The sequence below is a fragment of the Triticum urartu genome, chromosome 2A (assembly GCF_056163025.1).
Source record: "Triticum urartu cultivar PI428250 chromosome 2A, HENAU_Tu73, whole genome shotgun sequence".
In the NCBI taxonomy this organism is placed as follows: Eukaryota; Viridiplantae; Streptophyta; class Magnoliopsida; order Poales; family Poaceae; genus Triticum; species Triticum urartu.
In genome coordinates this window covers 386,383,696-386,405,832 of record NC_141874.1, presented here as the reverse complement: position 1 = coordinate 386,405,832, position 22,137 = coordinate 386,383,696, and the positions used below count along the sequence as shown (strand labels likewise).

Below are 22,137 nucleotides of genomic sequence, written 5' to 3'. Positions count from 1 at the left end.
GACGTCGTCATCTCGAGCTCGACACTGACCAATCCAAAGAGAGACTCAAAACATATGGACCCCATCCTCACCTGTCAAAACCTTCGTGTCGCCTGCGCCTACAACGCCGCGGCTAAGCCACCTTGAGGGCGGCTCCGTCTCGCTCCTGGCTCGGCCTTGATGGCTATCCTGCGCCTTGTTACTGACATGATTTTACATTCCAGTCAGCTAAGGATTAGCAAAACCGAACTTATATAGACACATTTTTTTGCGGAAAAACTTCCAATATATTCATCTTCAATCATGGCAGTACAACGAACACCAGAAATAAAAATTACATCCAGATCCGTAGACCACCTAGCGACGACTACAAGCACTGAAGCGAGCCGAAGGCGCGCCGCCGTCATCACCCCTCCATCGCCAGAGTCGGGCACAACTTGTTGTAGTAGACAGTCGGGAAGTCGTCGTGCTAAGGCCCCATAGGACCAGCGCACCAGAACAGCAACCGCCGCCAATGAAGAATAACGTAGGTTGGAAGGATATAACCCGAAGACACACAAACGTAGACGAATAACGACGAGATCCGAGCAAATCCACGAAAGATAGATCTGCCGAAGACACACCTCCACGCGCCCACCAACGATGCTAGATGCACCGCCGGAACGGGGGCTAGGCGGGGAGACCTTTATTCCATCTTCAGGGAGCCGCCGCCGTCTCGCCTTCCTGAGCAGGACACAAACCCTAACAAGACAGGAAAAAACGACTGGAAACGGAGCCCTCCCGCCGGCCCTTGGCAGGATCCACCGCGCCCCCATGGCCCTAGGGCCACCGAAGACGAGGCGGACCTACGGCGGCGCCGGCGAGAGGCAGAAACCCTAGCTTTTAACTTACATAGACACATTGATAACACATTCTTCACAATACTAAATTGAAGCGCTGCCAACATAGATAAGGAGATACAAAAATGAAACATTATTACTAAGATTTCTTAATCATTGTGCACACATGAATCCTTGAGGGAAATCGACCTCTTAGTTCATCCATCCTCATGTACAAATCAAAGAAACACACATGCATGCCCTCGATCGGTCTCTACACGGTGCATCCCTGAGGAAATTTCCATTAAACTCGCCGGTCGGTCGTGTATATTTATGCGACGCTGAAGGATCCTGCGGCGTTCTCGACGAACTTCTTGGCGCCCTTGAACCACCTCTTGTCTCCGGCTTGCGCCTTGCAGACGTAGAGCTTGCCGTCGGCGACGGTGGCGGTGATGAGCTGGTGCTTCCCTCCCTCGTCTCCGTCCGCGGTCCTCGTGAGCACCGTTATGCTGTAGTACTGCTTACCGTCCACCACCGGCGCCGAGCTCTCCAGCACGTTCGCCGTCGCCACAGCGTCTGACTCGAACCCACCCTGCATCCCCACATCGTCAGCACACCTGGGGAATGCATGCAGGTGCGACAAAGGAGAAGAAGAAGAAGAAAGGAAGGAGTTATTAGACCTCGGAGTCGGTCTTGCCACCGTAGGACTGCTGGCCGAGGAGGAAGCCGACCTGGGAGAGGAACTCCTCAGGGGAACCGTAGTCGGTGATGGTCTTCTTGGTGGTGGGGTTGATTATAACGGAGAGGTTGCTGGTGGCGTCGAAGTTGTCCTCGTAGCGGAGCACCTGCCCAGGGAACTCACGCTCCTTGCTGGGGTTCCACTTGGCCGGGATCATCAGTTTGAACCCCTCGCCGCTGTACGCCACGAAGTCCGTGTTCTTCTTCGCCTTGCCGAACACGTTGGCTGCAACATATTCATTCGCGAAGTCACTCATCCGAAACCGAACCCTACTGTCACTGTCGCTCACATGCACGGCAGCTAGCTCGTACCTGCTTCTCCGTAGGCGGCGGCGGCGGGGGAGACCTTGACGGCGATGGCGGCGGCACCGGCGAGGAGGGACAGCGCGGCGCGCCGGCTGGTGACGACGGCAGCGTCAGATGCAGCCTCGTCATTCTTCTGCGCCTTGCAGACGAAAAGCTGGGTGCGCCCGACGGCGGGCGCAGGGCGCGCCGAGGCGGCCAGGCGCGCGGTGGACTGGTGGAGGAAGCAGGAGGTGGACGCCATTGCTCGCTGCTGTTTAGCTTAGCTTAGGCAGGACTGTGCGTGAGTGGCGTGGGTATGGTGTGTGTCGCGTTAACTAAGGTGATCGGTGGGGTCCGGAGGCGCGAGAGTACTTGTGGTGTGTGTGTGGATGGAGTTGGGATGAGGCGCGATACCATCGGATAAGGCCCCGCGCCGCGCCATTGGGCCACGTCGGATCGCGGTGCACCCGGTCATTCGTCCCCTCGCGTCTTCTGGCGACCGCGACCGCGACCGTAATTTCTCGATCCGCATCGAATGATCCGTGCCTGTCACACACTGGCAACCGGCCCAGTGTTTGTACGAATATGTCAGTGTTCTTGTGCTGTGTGTAGAGTATAGCACAAAAGAGTTGCGACATAATCCCAGCAGATCAAATCAAAGATTAGCATTTTGGATTAAGTAAAATGCATCAGAGATCATTAAACTTGCCACGAGAACTTACTTTGATCACTGTACTAAAAAATGTGGTCAGTACAGTTACTAAATGCAACAAGACATGAATGTACGGTCACTGCAGCGTATAACGCTCGTACTAGTCACTGTTGACCAGTCCACGACTCCACGTCGGTGTTAAGTGAAATGACCCACTTTGCAAGGTTTTTTTTTGTTTTGCACAAAATGGCTCGGTCACCTCTCTTCAAAAATTCCTATCTCCCAAATCCCTAACTTCTCCGACGATCCCAAATCCCTAACTTTCCGTCGATGACATAAGCCGTCCCATCCGTTGTTGGCCTACTCTTCATCGCCAACCGTCGTATTCCTGCTCGCCATCGCCCACCTTCGTGGTCGCCGTCGCCATGTCGAGTAGCTTTGTTTGACCAATTCTCGGCGAACGAGTTGTGGTGATGTGGCTCGTTACATGCCCTTATTGCTAGTTTTCAGTGAAGTTCTACATCTCAAGCACTGAGAAACATGACAAATTAGTCTTCAACAGGTGTGTGTGAATCACGGTGTAAGCTCCCAGTGACGTTCATTGTTAATTTTGATGGAATTTGGCCAATGCTCTATGGAAAATTTGACACTTTTTTGATCTATTTGGTTTACATGATATGTGTACTTTATGGCATCGAGACTTGGATTATGTAGGTTATCTTGTCGATCGTGAGATCTTCATTGGTAATGACGTGGTAGATGCAATTAGCGTTGTTGCTGCAACTACTTGCCCCCTTGATTTTTGAAGATTGTTGACAAAAATAGTAAGGGACTGATTTGTTTGCTAGTGCACACAGAGAGAAGTAGTCCCTGGAGTACCGAGAAGGATGTTGTATTCTTCCCTGAAGTCTGGAGAACTTCACCGAGGAACATCTGCGTTACAGATAAGGAGATACATTTCGAGAAGAAAGAGTATCAAGAAGATTGTGTGAAAGAATTGACCCCTTAAAATTATTGCTGACACAAAGCAATTTCCATTCGGTGTGTCCGAAGAAGGATGACTGCAGTCGGAAAATGGAAGGCAAAGTAAAGATGTAGCATTTGAGTCATAGGTCCTCTGTACTATTAAGAGGGGTATAGGTTCTCGAAGCTTAGGTCTACTGTGATGCTTAGCCGAAACCTATGAAAGACTGGGAGAAATCTCTTTGTGTTTCGAACGATTACTTGTGAGCCAGAGATGATGTTCTTCTGGATTGCAAGAGATATACTTCGGGCCGAGGAGTTAGCATTACTTGTTCTGCAAGCAATGTTACCGTTGTGCTCAAATTCCGGCCGTTGGAAACATGTTGGTTGTCCATTGGCTAGATCATGTGTCCTAAATGGTCATTTCCCTTCAGGGTAGGTTGCGGGTATAAATAGCCACCCCGCTCCAACGTTTTTCATTGGCTACTCCGCTTGAGATTCTAAGAAGACTGGTTGAGCACCCCACTTGAGAGATTTGAGTTTAAGATCCACTGAGAGAAATTCAAGAGCCAAAACTTAGATAGTGATTGAACATCACAGTAGATTTGAGTTAGAGTTCTTGTACTTATTACTCTTGAGAGTTGCACACTCTCTAGACAGATAGGTGATGGCTTGAGTGTCGAAGAGTAGTTATCTTCACCAAGCTAAGTCTTCAGAAACCAAGAGTAATTGTGGTTCACAAACAAGTCTGTCAAAGGTTTGGAGATTGTCGTTAATAATCTACCCCAAGTGAATTCAACCAAAGTCTGATCAGCTTTGGGTTAAAGGAGAATAGGACGAAGAGAGATTTGCTCATGTGTTTAATCAAGTCCCTCCAACCAGACGTAGCTCTTTATCAGAAGAGTGAACTGGTCTACCAAATCATTTGTCTCCATCGAGCACCACTGATTCATTGTACTCTACTACAATCCTTCAGTAGTTTATTTTCAGTGCTTTGTGTCTCGATAGATATCTTTGATCACTTTCATCCCCTTTTGCTTGTGATAGTTATCTATCTCTCTGTGCTATAGTTCATTATATCTTTTGTATGCTTTAGTATTTTTCTGTCTAGTTGAGTGTGTTCATAACATGTTATCTTTCGTGGTGATCCACGTATGTAGTTTGCCTTACTTTCATTCTATGCCACCATTATTATAGCCAAAGCAGTGTGCTACAATACCCGAAAGATTATCTTCACCTTTTTCGAAAGTTTTGCTTAATCTTTCACCCTTCCAATTTTGTGTGTACACTTGCCTCTGCTATCCTTCGGTGCACTTGATCAAGTATTATATTTGTTGTGCTGATTGGTTTAGATTCAAAGTTTTGAAAGAAAATATGAATCTCCCGTTCACCCCCTCTGGTTGATATACTCTCGGCGCTAACAAGCACAACAAAGGACATGAATGAAGAGCTTATTTGAGCAAGGGATGAAAGGGCTGCGATTGCAGGAAAAAGTAGAGGCACTAGAGCTGCAAGGGGTGTTTGAGGAAAACCTGCAGGTACAATAACCAAGCAGCAAGAAAATGAACTATTAGGTTTAGGTAGAGAAATGTTGGTGGTGCTGAAGGCATTAAGGCAATGATGGCAACTGTCATTCTGCTTTATGTGATGTGTGTTATTTCACTTCTAAAGAAAAAATGGCAAGTGATGGTTAGTTTGTTTAGGTGTACAAGTGGTGTTTAATTATCTATTGGTCAGTTATAAGGCATGTATGGCCTCATGTAAGACATGTTGATGCTGGTACTTCATATTTAACTTGTTTTTATGAACAAGTGATGCTTCTGCTATTATGGGTGATGTTGTGATTGTACAACTTACTGATTTGATGAGTTGGTGCAAGATGACCATGATATATGAAACATTTTGGCATGTTGAGAATACATGTAGGATTTTCATACATCATGCTCTGTGACTGAAACTAGGTTGATGCTCTCTGAGAAACAAGATGATGATGTGACAAGAACATACTCAACCACGCTAAAACAGAGGCCCCCTCTCTCCAAGACAAGCTATAAGATTCACAAGCTTCACAGGGCATAACTAATTGATAGGATGACTAACATACTCAACCATGTTGCATGAACAAGGATCCAGTCATGATGACACAGACATAAGTAAACTTGGCACATACATGATCAATAATTGACCCTCATATCCTAACATCAATATGAATCAACTATAACACTTCCGTGCTCCGTGGATTGCTCCTCCTTATCTCATTTGCATAGTTCCAAGGCAACTTGTACTGCCCTTGTTCATCAACATGAATGATCTTCATGGCCAACCTCCTAGCCCTCTCAACTTGGTCTTTATTGGTGTCCTATGCCATTACTTTTGAACAACCCTTGAGAAGTTTCTCAAGTTCACTTCTTGGTCAGCTCTATAGCTCTCTACATACTTTTTGTGTAAGGACATGAGGAGTGAAAGCCTTCATCTTCCACTTCTTAGTGCATGTGTGTAAATGAATATACTTCACCATGAAGCATTTGGTCATGTTGTCATAAGAAACCCACAAATACCAAATACAGTCAGCATTATAGGTGGTTGTCACTCTTTTTCTATCGTTGACTAGCAACTTGACATCAAACATATATTTGCAACAGTATTCCTTAATTTCTTTCCTCGGAAATTCAACAGTTTCAAAGACTTGTCCCAAATGTAATTTTGGACAATGCCGGTACTTTGCTTTGAAAGCTGTGAACTTCATGTCAACTTGTTCATCTGAATCTGGTGCCCATAAATCTTCACCTTCAGATTGATATTATTCCAAATTATACTCATATTTTCCTTTATTTCCTACTTTCTCGTTTCCTTTATGTGCTACTTTCTCTTTTGCGTTAACTTCACCTTTTTGCTTCTCTTTGTCCTTTCTCTCTTGAGGTTCATCCTCATCCACATTGTTAGCATATAGATCATCATCACCATCACTTATGTCAAAGTCATTGTCCACTATGGCACCAAGATCAAAGTATGAACCTTCAGAGTCACCGTCAGCTGCTGCATATTGAACTCCCATGTCATATGAACATTTGCTTTGTGTGGTTTTCCTGATGCACACTCCTATTCCACTAATAATATTGTCCTCTTGCTGACCGTCACTCTATTGAATTGGCTCTTGCTGAGTGAGATCTATGACAACAGGCTCTGTCTCATTCAGTTCTATGTCACATGGCTCTTGGTTAGCAGCTGAGCACTCTATTCTTGCATATACATACTGAAAGGATCGATATAGTTGACTAGAGGGGGGTGAATAGGCAACTAACAATTTTTAGCTTTTCTTTACCGATTTAAATTTTGCATCAAAATAGATTGTCTAGATATGCAACTAGGTGAGCAACCTATATGATGCAACAAGAACAAGTACACAAGCAAGCAAGGGATATAACACAAATAAGCCTGCACAAGTAAAGGCACGAGATAACCAAGAGTGGAGCCGGTGAAGACGAGGATGTGTTACCGAAGCTCCTTCCTTTTGAGGGGAAGTACATCTCCGTTGGAGCGGTGTGGAGGCACAATGCTCCCCAAGAAGCCACTAGGGCCACTGTATTCTCCTCACGCCCTCACTCAATGCGAGATGCCGTGATTCCACTATTGGTGCCCTTGGAGGCGGGGACCGGACCTTTACAAACAAGGTTGGGGCTATCTCCACAACTTAATTGGAGGCTCCTAACAACACCACAAAGTTTCACCATAATAGAATATGGCTCCGCGGTGACCTCAACCGTCTAGGGTGATCAAACACCCAAGAGTAACAAGATCCGCAAGGGATGAGTGGGGGAATCAAATTTCTCTTGGTGGAAGTGTAAATCGGGGCCTTCTCAACCAATCCCTAGAAAATCAACAAGTTTGATTGGCTAGGGAGAGAGATCGGGCGAAAATGGAGCTTGGAGCAACAATGGAGCTTGGGGATAGAAGCGGTAGTCAACTCAGAGAAGAAGACACCCCTTATATAGTGGAAGAACAAATCCAACCATTATCCACCAACTCAGCATGCATAGCACGGTACTACCGCACCAGGGACGCGGTACTACTGCAAGGGCACACGGTACTACCGCAGGGCCCTGCGGTACTACCGCCCGAGCAGCAGAAACCAGAACAGCCCAGATGCAATGAAGGAGAGGGCGGTAGAACCGTTGGCGCGGTACTACCGCTCCCCCTTGCGGTAATACCGCAGGGCAGGGATGGTCCAGATTTTGGGAAGGCACAGACATAAAAAAATACATTCGTGGCAACTTCCGCTGAGTTGGGATCTATGCAAAAATCCGACATAGTAGTACTGCAAGCCAGGAGCGGTACTACCGCGCGGGGTGCGGATGTAAAAAATTACATCCGCTCCTACTGCTGCGCAAGCTGCTGAGCCTAGCCAGAGTGCACGGTACTACCGCGCACCTGGCGCGGTACTACTGCGTAGGGCACGGATGTAAAAAATTACTTCCGCCCCTACTACCGCAATAGAAGCAGCACCTGGCCTGAGGCCACAGTACTACCGCTCCAAGGAAGCGGTACTATCATGGGCACTTGCGGTACTACCGCGCCAGAGGCCGGTACTACCGCAAGGGCCTGTGGTACTACCGCTCCTAGGAGCAGTACTACCGCATGCCCCAGATCAGCAAACACGACATTTTGCATAGATAAGAAAAGACGGAGGATGCTCCAAAGTGCCAAAGGAAAGGCGGTGCAAAGGAGTAGACGTGTACGTGATGATCGGCCCCTGCGGCGGACAGCGGTACGGGAGGCGATGCGGTAGTACGGGAGGCGATGGGGCTTGCGGCCAGAGTGACTCCGGCGAAGGGGCGAGGGCACGGGGAGGATCGAGGTGGTCCAGGGAGTCCTCTAGTGAAGGAATGAGGGAGGGAGGGGGCCGGCTTCGAGCGAATTTAGCCGAGGCCGTGCGGCGGCCATGACGGCCTACTGCGGCGAGGAGAGGCTCCGGGGCTCGGAATACTAGCTAGGGAGGGGTCTGGGAGTATGGTGAGCTCGGAGTGCTCGGAGACGGCTTAAATAGCCAGCGGGGGAGGAGGTTGAGCTGACACCGCCACGGACGCGTGTCCGGCGCCGCGGACGCGTGCCCACGCGCATGACCTCGGAGGGAGGCGACGAGCGAGGGAACGGACGAGGGGCAGGGCTCATGGAGACAGGGCTGAGCTTGTGGACAAGAGGAGAAGAAGCCGAACGCCATAAATGCCCGATCGGCACTGTGTGCTCGTGGACGTGCGGCGGCTTGCGCGGTGAGGAAGCTTCCGGAGGGGGAGCGGGGTCCAGGTGATCGGCGACGATGAGGTGAAGCCAAGGGACATGCTCACGCGCGCTAAGACGACGATAGGAGGAGGGGCCCGAGCAAGAATCCATCCTGGGCGCGGCCAACAGCAGCAGAGCGCGCGCACAGGCTTGCCATTAACATGGTCACCGCGTGCACTGGCATGTAGCAGGGGAATTGAGCTGGAGCGTGTTGTCTAGTGGCAAGTTCATCCAGGGGAGGTTCCTACTGCGGTGGTAGTTTGGTTAAAATCGCTCTGGTTAAATGGTAATCAAGCTCGAAAGTTTACTGCAGTAAACTTGGACAAGCACTACTGATCCACAGAGACTTGATTGAGGTCAAAGGAGTTGTCTGGGAGGTTTAACTAAGGAAGAACTACAATCCTGGAGGTTTAGAGAAGAAATGGACCAATAAATAATAGGGTTGCTTTGCAACTGCATTTTTGGTCCAGAAATTTGATTTGGATGATGCACTCGCATGGAGTTATGGAATAGGATGCAACTTGGCAAATCCTCATGATATGGACATATAAAGATGTTGTAAAAAGCTCATACCAAATGGACAATCCAAAATGGTACTTGCTTTACAAACATCATTTCTGTCCAGAAACTTGGAAAAATTCTAGAGAAATAATGGCTTGATGAACCATGCCCAAAATGGGTGGAGGTAGGTTATATGGACAATAGAAGACCTAGAAAAATTGGCAGCCATAATGGAGCAAGATAAAATATACTTGCTTCACAAACTAAAATTTTGGATAGAATCAAATAATTGAAGATGAGCTCACATAGAGGCATGACATGAGCTCTACTTTGGTGGAGGGCTATGATATGATCATATGAGGGACCATGCAAAATGGCAACTCATTTGGATATTCCTAGCTTGCACCTCCTTCACAAAGCTTCTTTCTGGATAGAAACTTTGGAAAATCATAATTAAAAAATTACTAGGCAAATGAGGTTGCATTTTGGCATGTGGCAATGATATGGACAGGAAAAGGTGTCCAGGGAGTTTGAGATCAATTGGGAAGAGGAAACTAGCACTTGCTTCACAATGTGCCATTAAGGGAAGAATAGGAAATAAATTATTTGAGCATGATGATAAACATGACAAATGAAATATTTTGCCATATTTGAGAAAGATATGACCCAAAAAAATTATTAGAATTATTTGGGTATTTTAGGAGTGATGGAAATAAAGGTTGCTTCACAACCTAGGGCAATTTGAGTTATTCCTTTAATAGAAAAGGAACATTCCCAATAAAAAGAATATTGGGATTTGGGCTAGGATGAAAATGAAAGGGTATAGAGAAGGATCTGGGTATGACACGACACTCTGGAAGCAAAGAAGAGCTCATCTTCTTCACTTTCTAGACCACAAAGCCACGGAAAAAGAAAACTCAAGCAAAAACCTCAGAAAAACAAAAGAAAAAGAAAGGGCCAAAAATCAGGCTGCCACACTCTCCTACATCCTACTCTTGCATAGATTTAGCTTAAAATCTCAAGAACAACATGCATCTCCCCAAAAACCTAGAAACGAAAGAACGAACCAAAGAGAGAGGGATTTAGGGAGAAACCTTGTTCCATGGAAAGAGGAAGTGGTGGGGAATGATCCCACCGGACGGAATGCGAGGAGAGCGGATGGAGATGGAGATCCGAAGAGGGTCTCCGGCGCCGTTCTTGGGAAGGAGAGAGAGAAAAGGCATGGGGAGAAGGAGTGAATGGGTATGGGGGAGTTGGAACTCCCCTGGCCGCTCTTAACCCCCATGCGCTCTCGACTGCGCGGTAGTACCGCATGTCATCGCGGTAGTACCGCCTGGGCGAAAGTACCCCACCGAGGGTGGTAGTACCGCTCCCCCAGGCGGCAGTAAAAAATTACTGCCGGGTTGGGTGTGGTAGTACAGTGCGCAGCTCCTGCGGTAGTACCATGGCATGCCGTGGTAGTACCGTGTGCCTAAGAAAATGCAAGTTTCAAAACAGAGAAGACCAAAGGGCCTTTGCAAAGCAACCTTCAAGGAAACGGACGCACCAAAAAGCTGACACATGAGACAACACACACAAGCTCGGCACGAAGAAAGAGAGACAAGAGACAACAAGGACTAAACAGGCAACCCAACCTCTCCAAAGAGAGGGCGGTGGCCGGAGCCACCTATGTTTAAGTCAATTGGTATGGCACCGCGAAGAATTATCCTTGGGCCTGATACGTCCATTTTGTATCATGCTTTTATAATCGATATTTATTGCATTATGGGTTGTTATTACACAATATGTCACAATACTTATGCCTATTCTCTCTTATTTTGTAAGGTTTACATGAAGAGGGGGAATGCCGGCAGCTGGGATTCTGGGCTGGAAAAGGAGCAAATATTAGAGACCTATTATGCACAGCTCCAAAAGTCCTGAAACTTTACGGAAGTTATTTCCAGAATATAAAAAAATACTAAGCGCAAGAAGTACCAGAGGGGGGCCACCCACCAGCCACGAGGGTGGGGGCGTGCCCTACCCCCTGGGCGCGCCCCCCTGCCTCGTGGGCCCCCTGGTGGCCCTCCGATGCCTATCTTCTGCTATATGAGGTCTTTCGACTGAGAAAAAATAATAAGCAAGCTTTCAGGACGAGACTCCGCTGCCACGAGGTGGAACCTTGGCAGAACCAATCTAGGGCTCTAGCGGAGCTGTTCTGCCAGGGAAACTTCCCTCCGGGACGGGGAAATCATCACCATCGTCATCACCAACGATCCTCTCATCGGTAGGGGGTCAATCTCCATTAACATCTTCACCAGCACCATCTCATCTCAAACCCTAGTTCATCTCTTGTATCCAATCTTTGTATCCAAACCTCAGATTGGTACCTGTGGGTTGCTAGTAGTGTTGATTACTCCTTGTAGTTGATGCTAGTTGGTTTACTTGGTGGAAGATTATATGTTCAGATCCATTATGCATATTAATACCCCTCCGATTATGAACATGAATATGCTTTGTGAGTCATTACGTTTGTTCCTGAGGGCATGGGAGAAGTCTTGCTATTAGTAGTCATGTGAATTTGGTATTCGTTCGATATTTTGATGAGATGTATGTTGTCATCCCTCTAGTGGTGTCATGTGAATGTCGACTACATGACACTTCACCATTGTTTGGGCCTAGAGGGAGTCATTGGGAAGTAATAAGTAGATGATGGGTTGCTAGAGTGACAGAAGCTTAAACCCTAGTTTATGTGTTGCTTTGTAAGGGGCTGATTTGGGTCCATATGTTTCATGCTATGGTTAGGTTTACCTTAATACTTATGTTGTTGTTGCGGATGCTTGCAATGGGGGTTAATCATAAGTGGGATTCTTGTCCAAGTAAGGATAGTACCCAAGCACCGGTCCACCCACATATCAAATTATCAAAGTACCGAACGTGAATCATATGAACGTGATGAAAACTAGCTTGACAGTAATTCCCATGTGTCCTCAGGAGCGCTTTCCTTCATATAAGAGTTTGTCCAGGCTTGTCCTTTGCTACAAAAAGGATTGGGCCATCTTGCTGCACCTTATTTTCTTTTATTACTTGCTACTCGTTACAAATTACCTTATCACAAAACTATCTGTTACCAATAATTTAGTGTTTGCAGAGAATACCTTGCTGAGAACCGCTTATCATTTCCTTCTGCCCTTCGTTGGGTTCGACACTCTTACTTATCGAAAAGGCTACGATAGATCCCCTACACGTGTGGGTCATCAAGACTCTTTTCTGGCGCCGTTGCCGGGGAGTGAAGTGCCTTTGGTAGGTGGAATTTGGTAAGGACAAATTTATATAGTGTGCTAAAATTTACTGTCAATTGTTACTATGGAAAGTAATCCTTTGAGGGGCTTGTTCGGGGTATCTTCACCCCGGCCGGTAGAACAAATAGTTGCTCCTCAACCTACTGAACCTACTGAAATTTTTTACTTTGAAATTCCTTCGGGTATGAAAGAGAAACTGCTAGCTAATCGTTTTGCAGGAGATGGAACATTACATCCCGACTTACACTTAATCTATGTGGATGAAGTTTGTGGATTATTTAAGCTTGCAGGTATGCCCGATGATGTTATCAAGAAGAAGGTCTTCCCTTTATCTTTGAAGGTAGATGCATTGACATGGTATAGGCTATGTGATGATATGGGATCATGGGACTACAAATGGTTGAAATTGGAATTCCATCAGAAGTTTTATCCTATGCATCTTGTTCATCGTGATCGTAATTATATATATAATTTTTGGCCTCGCAAAGGAGAAAGCATCGCTCAAGCTTGGGGGAGGCTTAGGTCAATGTTATATTTATGCCCCAATCATGAGCTCTCAAGAGAAATGATTATTCATGTCGGATTTCGGGTTCCGGCAGACCCTTGACGTTCGAACACTGGGGTGCGCGCGGAGATTTCGCCTCCTACCTACCTGCACCCCTCCGCCTTGCTAGGATCTAAACTGTCGAAAGAACAACGCAAGAGACACGGGGTTTATACTGGTTCGGGCCACCGTTGTGGTGTAATACCCTACTCCAGTGTGTGGTGTGTGGATTGCCTCTTGGGCTGATGATGATGAACAATACAAGGAAGAACAGCCTCGCGAGGGTCTGTTCTTGGCTGAGGCGATGAACTGCTGGGAGGAGTTCAGTCGCCTTTTCCTCTCTCTCTCTCTCTCTCTCTCTTCTTCCAACCAGCCGTCCAAACTCCCTCAACCCTCAGCTCATCCACCCCCTTGCTATGTGGGTGGCTGGTCCTATTTATAAAGCCCCTGGTCCTCTTCCCAAATATCGAGCGGGAAGGGAGCCAACAATAGCGGGCTAATTTGAAGGGGGACAGCAAGTATCAGCTATCCTGACAAAAGTAGTCTTCGCCTGCGCAAAGCTCTGGTGATGACGCCGTCTTGGGCTCCACGGTGACCTCTGTCTCGTAGTCCTCCTGGTCTTGGTCTCGTTGCACCGAAATGGCAACCTTTGCCTGATGCCTCGGTACTCCGCGGCTGCGCTTGCCCCCTTTGCACCAAAGAGGGAAGGAGGACACTGCGCGGGCTGGCACCCGCCTGGCGCCCTGTGTCGTCATGGCTTGCGTCACGGGCACCTCGTGAGGTACCCCGCCTTGATCTCTCCCCCCTCCTCGTGAGCCAGCCTGATGAGGCCGTGCTTGAGGAAGCTCCGCGTCGTCCGCCCCGCGAGGCTTGGCCCCTCGCGAGGGTCTTGGGTTTGTGTTGGTGAAGATGGGCCGTGCTGGGCCCCCTTTTGAGCCACGCTGCAGGCCGCAGGCAGGCAAGTCTGGGGACCCCCGTTCCCAGAACGCCGACAGTAGCCCCCGGGCCCAAGACGCGCCCGGGCTTGGCTGTGCAGGGAGGCGGAAGGGCAAGAGCGAAGCGCCGCGGGCCCTAACAGCCTGCGGCCTTGGGCACCGCGTGGCGGTCGATCGGACACGGGCGGCACTGTTCCCCCACGCCCTCATCTCGCGCCGTGCTAGGCGGACCCGTAGTCGTACACAGCCGTTCCCCTTTTATCGCCCGAGCGCCCTCTGTCCTTCCTCCGCCCGAACTCCGGTTTCGGTTTTCAACTCAGTCTCGAACCTCCCTCCCCCCCTTCCCATCGCCATGGCTCCGACGAAGAAGGGGAGAGGGAAGAAACCCGTGTCTCCGCCTTGCCCGCCACCGTCGGCGGCCCCCGCCGAGGGCTTGGGCAAGGTCAGCTTGGCTCTGGCCACCATCTTCAATGAATGCGGGAGGACGACAGCCTGGCACGCGTCCCACTTCTCCGTCGACAGGACAGCCACCGAGGTCCCGTATCTTGCCGACGCCCTATGGGCGGGTCTGGTTCCCCCCTTTTCCGATTTCTTCAACGCCGTGCTTTCCCACTATCAGATCCACATGATGCATCTGGGTCCTGAATCCATCACCCTCCTTTTGGTCTTCGCCTTTGTTTGCGAAGCTATGGTGGGCATCCCTCCTTCGGTTGCCTTGCTGCGCCACTTCTTCTCGTTGCATCTTGTCGACCCTACCCAATGTTGGGCTTGCGCGAGCTTCATCGCCGCGCCTGATACTGCGGCCTCTGGGATTGACTTCAAGCTTCCCTTCCCGCGGTTGGGTTCCGCGAGCGGTGGCTGTATGTGGACGCAGGGGTGCCCAGCCCCCTGCTATCGGAGCCGACCTCGCCTGCTGTCCCCAATTTGGGCTGGGGCCAGGAAACGCTCGAGAGCCCCCGGCTCGTCTTTGTTTGGCGCCGCTTCGTGCTCTTGAGGTCGTTTGGCGTGACAGCGCCCAAGGTGGTGAAGGAGTTCCTGCTATGCCGCGTTGCTCCTCTTCAACGCCACTCTCGCCGGATGTGGGCCTTCTGTGGGCTCGAGGATCGTATGAGGCTCCGGGAAGAGGACCTGGCTCCTGAGGTGCTGAAGGCGGCGCTCTTGACCCTGGCTGGGGACCCCAACCCCGGCAGCGTCCGGCAGGGAGGGGCCCTGCTGTACCTCTGTCAGAGCAGGGTCGACTTTGTGAAGCAGATGCCTATCTTTGATGAGTGGGGACTGCGCCCTGCCGGCCTCCAGGGACCTCGCGAGAATCTAGTGGTGGTGACTGCCCTTCCAATCGGCCAAGGCGACTCCTCTTCAAGTGGCGGAGCAGGGAGGCACGAGGCGCCAGAGGCCGAGGGGGCTCCCGGCATGGTGACAGCGCCGGGCGAGGCTCATGAGGAAGCAGTTATCGGGGCCCGTGCCGCTGAGGCTGAGGGTGACAAACAGCTGCCCTCTGTGCCTGCGACTGGGGCCCCTGAGGCTCCAGCTGCTTCTCTTGGGGAGGCGATTGGCGGCGCGCATCAGGCAGGCGCCCCCGACGCTGATCATCTTGACGCTCCATCTTCGTCGCAGGTCGATCCTTGCGCCCGACTCTTAGGCCGCTTCCGCGTGGACTTTGGGGCCCTCCGGAAGAGAAGGGAGGCCCTGGGCGACGGTTACCCTTGTCGCCTGCTGAAGCGTAGAAAGTACTTCGCCACTGATGAGTAAGCCTTCTCCTTTCCCGGCTCCCGATCCTTCTGTTACTTGTACTGACCCTTGCTCCGCAGGCCCCTTCCAGCCGAGCTCGCGGAGACGGCTGAGGAGCCGTCCCCCTTGGCTTCGCCCCCTCCACCGCCCTCGAGCGCTCCGAGCAGCGGAGCCCTTGTGGTGAGGGCGATCGAAGAGACGAACCATCCCGAGGCGCACCGTGGCCCCACGCACCTCGCGATCCTCCTTCGTGGGCCTTCTCGTGGCATAGTCAGCCTGCCAGGGGCCTCTCGCCTGGTCGTGAACTGCGATTGGCTGAGGTGCTTCCTGCGCTCTTCTCCTGAGGACGGGCTGGCCCCAGGCCGAGCTTCTGACGCGGCGTGCCCGGCCATCGCGAGAGTGCCAGCCCCTAGCCCGGAGGGGGAGTGCTGACTCGCGGCCCCCGGCGCTTGCTTGGGGCAGATGAGGGTGTAGAAGACGTGCTCAAGCGCACTCGGGAGCATCGCGCTCTCCGCCAAGGATTCCTCCGAAGGGCGGCTGACGCGGTGAGCTTGCTTGGCGAGGAGCTTGCTGATGAAGACGCGCGCCTTGAGGCCGAGGGCCTGCGCCTGACTGCAGAGAGGCGCGAACTGGAGGGCGCCATCGCCCTTGCGCGCCGTCAGCGCGATCTTAACGACGTAGAGGCCGAGGCATCGCTGGAGGCCTCTCGGGAGGCCCGATCTCGGGCCGCTGAGGAGGCCCGGGAAGCCGACCGGCGACGAATGGCTGCGGAGGAGCGGGCTCGGGAGCTTCTGGCCTGGTGCCACTCACTGGAGGAGCAGGTGGAGCTGCGCGAGGCAGCCCTCGCGTCGATGAAGGTGGCCTCTGGCGACTCGGCAGAGCTCCAGAAGCGTGAGGAGGCGCTGACACTGGAAGCCGCCGAACATACCCACGAGTACGAGCGTCTGGAGACGAGGGAGCGCTTGGTGACGCAGGAGGAGGATGATGTTGCTGCACAGGAAGCCCGCGTCCTGGAGGAGGTCGGACATCGAGTGGCGATGGCACGTTTGAACCTCGAGCACGAGTTCGAAGAGAAGCTGGGGTTGATCCGGGCCGAAGCTGAAGGCAGGACTACCACCTTGAGGGCCAAGTTGGAGGAGGCGGCGCGGTGGGCCGATGCTTCCCGGGCCTCCCTTGAGGTGGCGCGAGGTGAGTTAACCACCTCCCAGGCTGAGGTGCTCCTTCTTCGCCAGCGGGTGGAGGATGCTGAGGCCGTCGCGCGTCAGAATGCGGACGAGATACGTCAGCGGCGGATCTTGGAGCATGAGCACGGCCCCATGCTCTCCACTCTCCGGGAGAGAGCCAACGCGGCCTTGGGCAACATCTGCGAGGAGGCCGTCGGCGAGCCGCACGCAGTCAATTATGCGGGCAATCTCCAGTTCTTCACTGATGTGGTGACGCAGCTGGAGGCGCAGTCGACCAGGGCTGATAGGTTGGTGGAGAGGAGCCGCGCCCTGCTCAGGCGCGCCTTTTCCCGCGTCTTCAGTCACCTCCGGAACATGGATCCCCACTTTGATTTTGACGCCGCCATCGCCCCAGTCCCCCAGGCCGTCCGAGGCAAGCTGGCGCACTGGATGGAAGACAATGTGGATGCTCTTATCAGGGCCTTCGCCTCGGACAACGATGACGTGATCGTGGCGGCCGACGACGGCGGCATGATGGGCGGCTCTGACGTCGCTGGTGGCAATGCGGACAGCGATGGCGAGTTCAGCGACGCCAGCAACGGCCCCGGTGGTGCTCCTGAGGACGCATTGGGGGATTCATCCGGCTGATTGTGCATCATTCCTGCTTCCTTACCCTGCATGAATAGAACTCAGGTTGTGGCCTGATAGCTGTGAGAGCATTTTGGAGGGGGAGCCCCTCATGTAAAACTTGTGTTTATTGTATCTGTAGGAGCTACATTGCCCATGCGCCTGCGCCAAGTGGTTGGCTTAAGCGACGCGCTGGTCGGCTAATTTACCTTTGTCCCGTGCTGGCCCTGAGGCGGCCCGTAGGAGGCTGTGGTGCCTTGAGTGTTTCCTGATTGAATTCGTTGGATCTGCAGTAAAATGCCCTCTCGAGAGGACGCGGCGGCGGCAGTCTAGGCTGCGCGCAAGCTAGGCCTGACCCGGCTCGCGAGGGGCTCACGAGGGGAGGCAGCTGAGGCGAAGTGGTAACTGAAACGCGAGAAATTGCTCGAATGAGACTAAGCACCCCTTCCCCGAACACACGCAAATCTCAAATTCGAATCCAACTTGAATCCAGCGGGGGAAAGCGGCAACCAAAGGGAAGAGCAACGAAAGCAAACAAAAAGCCGCGTCCGGCACCTAGTCTAGTCTTGGACGTCTTCTCACCAGCGCGGAGCTAAGTGCTGCCACTGGGCGTGGGAGGGAGCCCCAGGGCCTAAGGCCGGCACCCCTGAGACTCCAGGGCGTGTACAACCCCACTCATTATTACGTGAGAGTGTCACGGGGCGGCGAGCTTCACAAGCACTGGGCCTTCTTCACAGGTACCGGCCTTGCTTCATATCGCCAGATGAGGGCCCCGCCTTGCGCCACACTCTAGTGCCATCAACGACGACCGGAAAACAGGACGCCGCCGATGGGGTAGAGCGGTCGCCAGCCGTTCCCCCGACGACCACGGGTCCTCCGCCGGGGGCAGGCCCTGGGGCACCTCCCCAGCGGAGGGCCTACCTCCTGAGAACGCCTTCCTCCGAACGCCGCGGTGGTGATGTCGGGTCCCTGCCCCTCTCCTGCAGCCCCCTGCGCCATCCTCTCGAGGGGTAGGAGACTGTAGGAGCGGGGTAGCGGCTCGCTGTGGTGACCTGCACCTCCTGCGATCCATGGTTAGCGTATGCCTGCTGAAGGATTAGCGGTACCCGATATTCGTTGCCTCCAGCGTGCCCGATGGGACCGTCCCGGGGCTCCTGGAGGGGCTCAGCTTCTGGTGCCTCGTCCCCCCAGCTTGAGCTGAGGAGCGAGCCTTGTTCGCCCTCGTGCGGGTGTCCTTGGTCCATCATGAGGGGCACGTACTCCTCCGGCGTCGTCATCCCGAAGGCCACGCCGTAGTGCTCTGCGTGCCACGCGGTCCTGCCTGGGGCGCCTACCGTGGGGTGGCAGCGCGGCTGTCCACTGGGGCCGCGGGTCACGTCGAGTCCCTCTTCTTCGCGAACCGGGAGCGGGGGCAACGCCGCCGCCGGTCCGGTGCTGACAGCCTCGCTGGTGTTGGTGTAGCCTTGGAGCCCGCGGGCGCGCGCGGAGTCCCCGCGCGGGCTGCCCTGGGCTTGAAATGGGAGCTGGGTGCAGAAGGGGTGAGCCCCCGAGGCGGCGAAGCCAAGGAGCACTGCCACCCGCTCCAGCAGCACGTCGCGGCCGCCCTCCAGCAGTCTGCACTGCAGCAGCTCCCGGGCCACCGTGTGTGCGGCCCTCGAGTTCGCCTGCTCCTGGCGGGTGTACGGTGCCGTGGTCACGGCGTGATTGGAGGCCCTTGCTGCCGACCGCGCCTGCCGCGATGTGGGAGCCGTCGAAGCCTGTCCGCGTCGCCCGTGGATCGCAAGCTGCCTCGGGCACGGGGTCGCCCGAGGCTAGCGGCTCTGTGCGGGCGAGCCACGCCTCCCACGGATCTGGGTTGCCCGCCGGGTCGCCGGACATGGTGATGACGACGCGACGGGGCACGAAGCGGTAGAAAGTGGATTCCGGCGCACCCCTACCTGGCGCGCCAAATGTCGGATTTCGGGTTCCGGTAGACCCTTGAGGTTTGAACACTGGGGTGCGCGCGGAGATTTCGCCTCCTACCTACCTGCACCCCTCCGCCTTGCTAGGATCTAAACTGTCGAAAGAACAATGCAAGAGACACGGGGTTTATAATAGTTCGGGCCACCGTTGTGGTGTAATACCCTACTCCAGTGTGTGGTGTGTGGATTGCCTCTTGGGCTGATGATGATGAACAATACAAGGAAGAACAACCTCGCGAGGGTCTGTTCTTGGCTGAGGCGATGAACTGCTGGGAGGAGTTCAGTCGCCTTTTCCTCTCTCTCTCTGCTTCCAACCAGTCGTCCGAACTCCCTCAACCCTCAGCTCATCCACCCCCTTGCTATGTGGGTGGCTGGTCCTATTTATAGAGGCCCTGGTCCTCTTCCCAAATATCGAGCGGGAAGGGAGCCAACAATGGCGGGCTAATTTGAAGGGGGACAACAAGTATCAGTTATCCTGACAAAAGTAGTCTTCGCCTGCGCAAAGCTCTGGTGATGACGCCGTCTTGGGCTCCATGGCGACCTCCGTCTCGTAGTCCTCCTGGTCTTGGTCTCGTTGCACCGAAATGGCAACCTTTGCCTGATGCCTCGGTACTCCGCGGCTGCGCTTGCCCCCTTTGCACCAAAGAGGGAAGGAGGACGCTGCGCGGGCTGGCACCCGCCTGGCGCCCTGAGTCGTCATGGCTTGCGTCACGGGCACCTCGTGAGGTACCCCGCCTTGATCTCTCCCACCCCCTTGTGAGCCAGCCTGATGAGGCCGTGCCTGAGGAAGCTCCGCGTCGTCCGCCCCGCGAGGCTTGGCCCCTCGCGAGGGTCTTGGGTTTGTGTTGGTGAAGATGGGCCATGCTGGGCCCCCTTTTGAGCCACGCCGCAGGCGCAGGCAGGCAAGTCTGGGGACCCCCGTTCCCAGAATGCCGACAATTCAAAACTCTCATGCTCGGCTTTCTGACAACAATCGCTCCATGCTCGATACTTCTTGTACCGGTTCCTTTATGATAAAGACTATTGAATTCAAATGAAATTTATTGGAGAGAATTAAACGCAACTCTGAAGATTGGGATCTCGACGAAGGTAAGGAGTCAGGTATAACACCTAAGTTTGATTGTGTTAAATCTTTTATGGATACCGATGTTTTCCGTAAATTTAGCACTAAATATGGACTTGACTCTGAGATAGTAGCTTCTTTCTGTGAATCCTTTGCTACTCATGTTGATCTCCCTAAGGAGAAGTGGTTTAAATATCATCCTCCCATAGAAGTAAAAGTAGTTGAACCTATTAAAGTTGAAGAAAAGACTATCACTTATAATGATCCTATTGTTCCTACTGCTTATGTTGAGAAACCGCCTTTCCCTATTAGAATAAAGGATCATGATAAAGCTTCAACTATGGTTTGTAAAAGTAATATTAGAACTTATGCACCCCTGAGCAAGTTAAAGTTGAACCTAATATTGCTATTGTTAAAGATCTCTTGGCTGATAATATTGATGGGCATGTTATTTACTTTTGTGATGAGACTGCTAGAATTGCTAAACCTGGTGCTAGAGATAAACATAGACCTGTGGTAGGCATGCATGTTATTTCTGTTAAAATAGGAGATCATTGTTATCATGGCTTGTGTGATATGGGTGCTAGTGCTAGTGCAATACCTATTTCCTTATACAAAGAAATTATGCATGATATTGCACCAGCTGAGATAGAAGATATCGATATTACCACTAAGCTTGCTAAAAGAGATACTATTTAACCAATTGGGATTGTTAGAGATGTTGAAGTCTTGTGTGGGAAGGTTAAATATCCTGCTGATTTTCTTGTTCTTGGTTCCCCACAAGATAGCTTTTGTCCCATTATATTTGGTAGACCCTTCTTGAATACTTTTAATGCTAAGATAGATTGCAAGAAGGATGTTGTTACTATTGGTTTGGATGATATGTCTCATGAGTTTAATTTTTCTAAATTTCGTAGACAACCCCATGATGAAGAATTGCCTAGTAAAGATGAAATTATTAGTCTTGCTTCTATTGTTGCGCCCCCTAATGATCCTTAGAACAATATTTGCTAGATCATGAGAATGATATGTTTATGAATGAAAGAAGGGAAATAGATGAAGTATTCTTTAAACAAGGACCCATTCTGAAACACAATTTGCCTGTTGAAATCCTAGGGGATCCTCCTCCACCCAAGGGTGATCCCGTGTTTGAGCTTAAACCATTACCTGATACTCTTAAATATGCTTATCTTGATGAAAAGAAGATATATCCTGTTATTATTAGTGCTAACCTTTCAGAGCATGAGGAAGAAGAATTATTGAAAACTCTAAAGAAGCACCGTGCTGCTATTGGATATACTCTTGATGATCTTAAGGGCATTAGTCCCACTCTATGTCAACACAAAATAAACTTAGAGAAAGACGCCAAACCAGTTATTGATCACCAACGACGGCTGAATCCTAAGATGAAAGAAGTGGTAAGAAAAGAAATACTGAAGCTCCTTGAGGCAGGTATAATTTATCACGTTGCTGATAGTCAGTGGGTAAGTCCTGTCCATTGTGTCCCTAAGAAGGGAGGTATCACTATCGTTCCTAATGATAAAGATGAATTGATTCCACAAAGAATTATTACAGGTTATAGGACGGTAATTGATTTCCGCAAATTAAATAAGGCTACTAAAAAA

At 51.5% G+C, this 22,137-nt stretch overlaps 1 protein-coding gene across 1 annotated transcript; it reads right to left on the bottom strand.

Annotated features, from left to right (window-relative positions):
• Positions 1-936: 936 nt before the first annotated feature.
• Positions 937-2,166, bottom strand: LOC125537394 (oxygen-evolving enhancer protein 2, chloroplastic). Its single transcript, XM_048700700.1, has 3 exons — positions 1,848-2,166; positions 1,478-1,761; positions 937-1,389 (listed from the first exon to the last, which is right to left on the bottom strand). Exons 1-3 carry the CDS (start codon positions 2,080-2,082, stop codon positions 1,129-1,131), a joined length of 780 nt encoding a protein of 259 aa, XP_048556657.1. The 5' UTR covers positions 2,083-2,166; the 3' UTR covers positions 937-1,128.
• Between the last annotated feature and the right edge of the window lie 19,971 nt (positions 2,167-22,137).

Bases quoted from the DNA above. Each gene is read 5' to 3' on its own strand.
- LOC125537394 (XM_048700700.1), bottom strand. From the start codon at position 2,082: ATGGCGTCCACCTCCTGCTTCCTCCACCAGTCCACCGCGCGCCTGGCC. The intron at 1,762-1,847 runs GTACGAGCTAGC...AATATGTTGCAG, and splicing joins CGCCGCCTACGGAGAAGCAG to CCAACGTGTTCGGCAAGGCG. The intron at 1,390-1,477 runs GTCTAATAACTC...GTGGGGATGCAG, and splicing joins GTGGCAAGACCGACTCCGAG to GGTGGGTTCGAGTCAGACGC.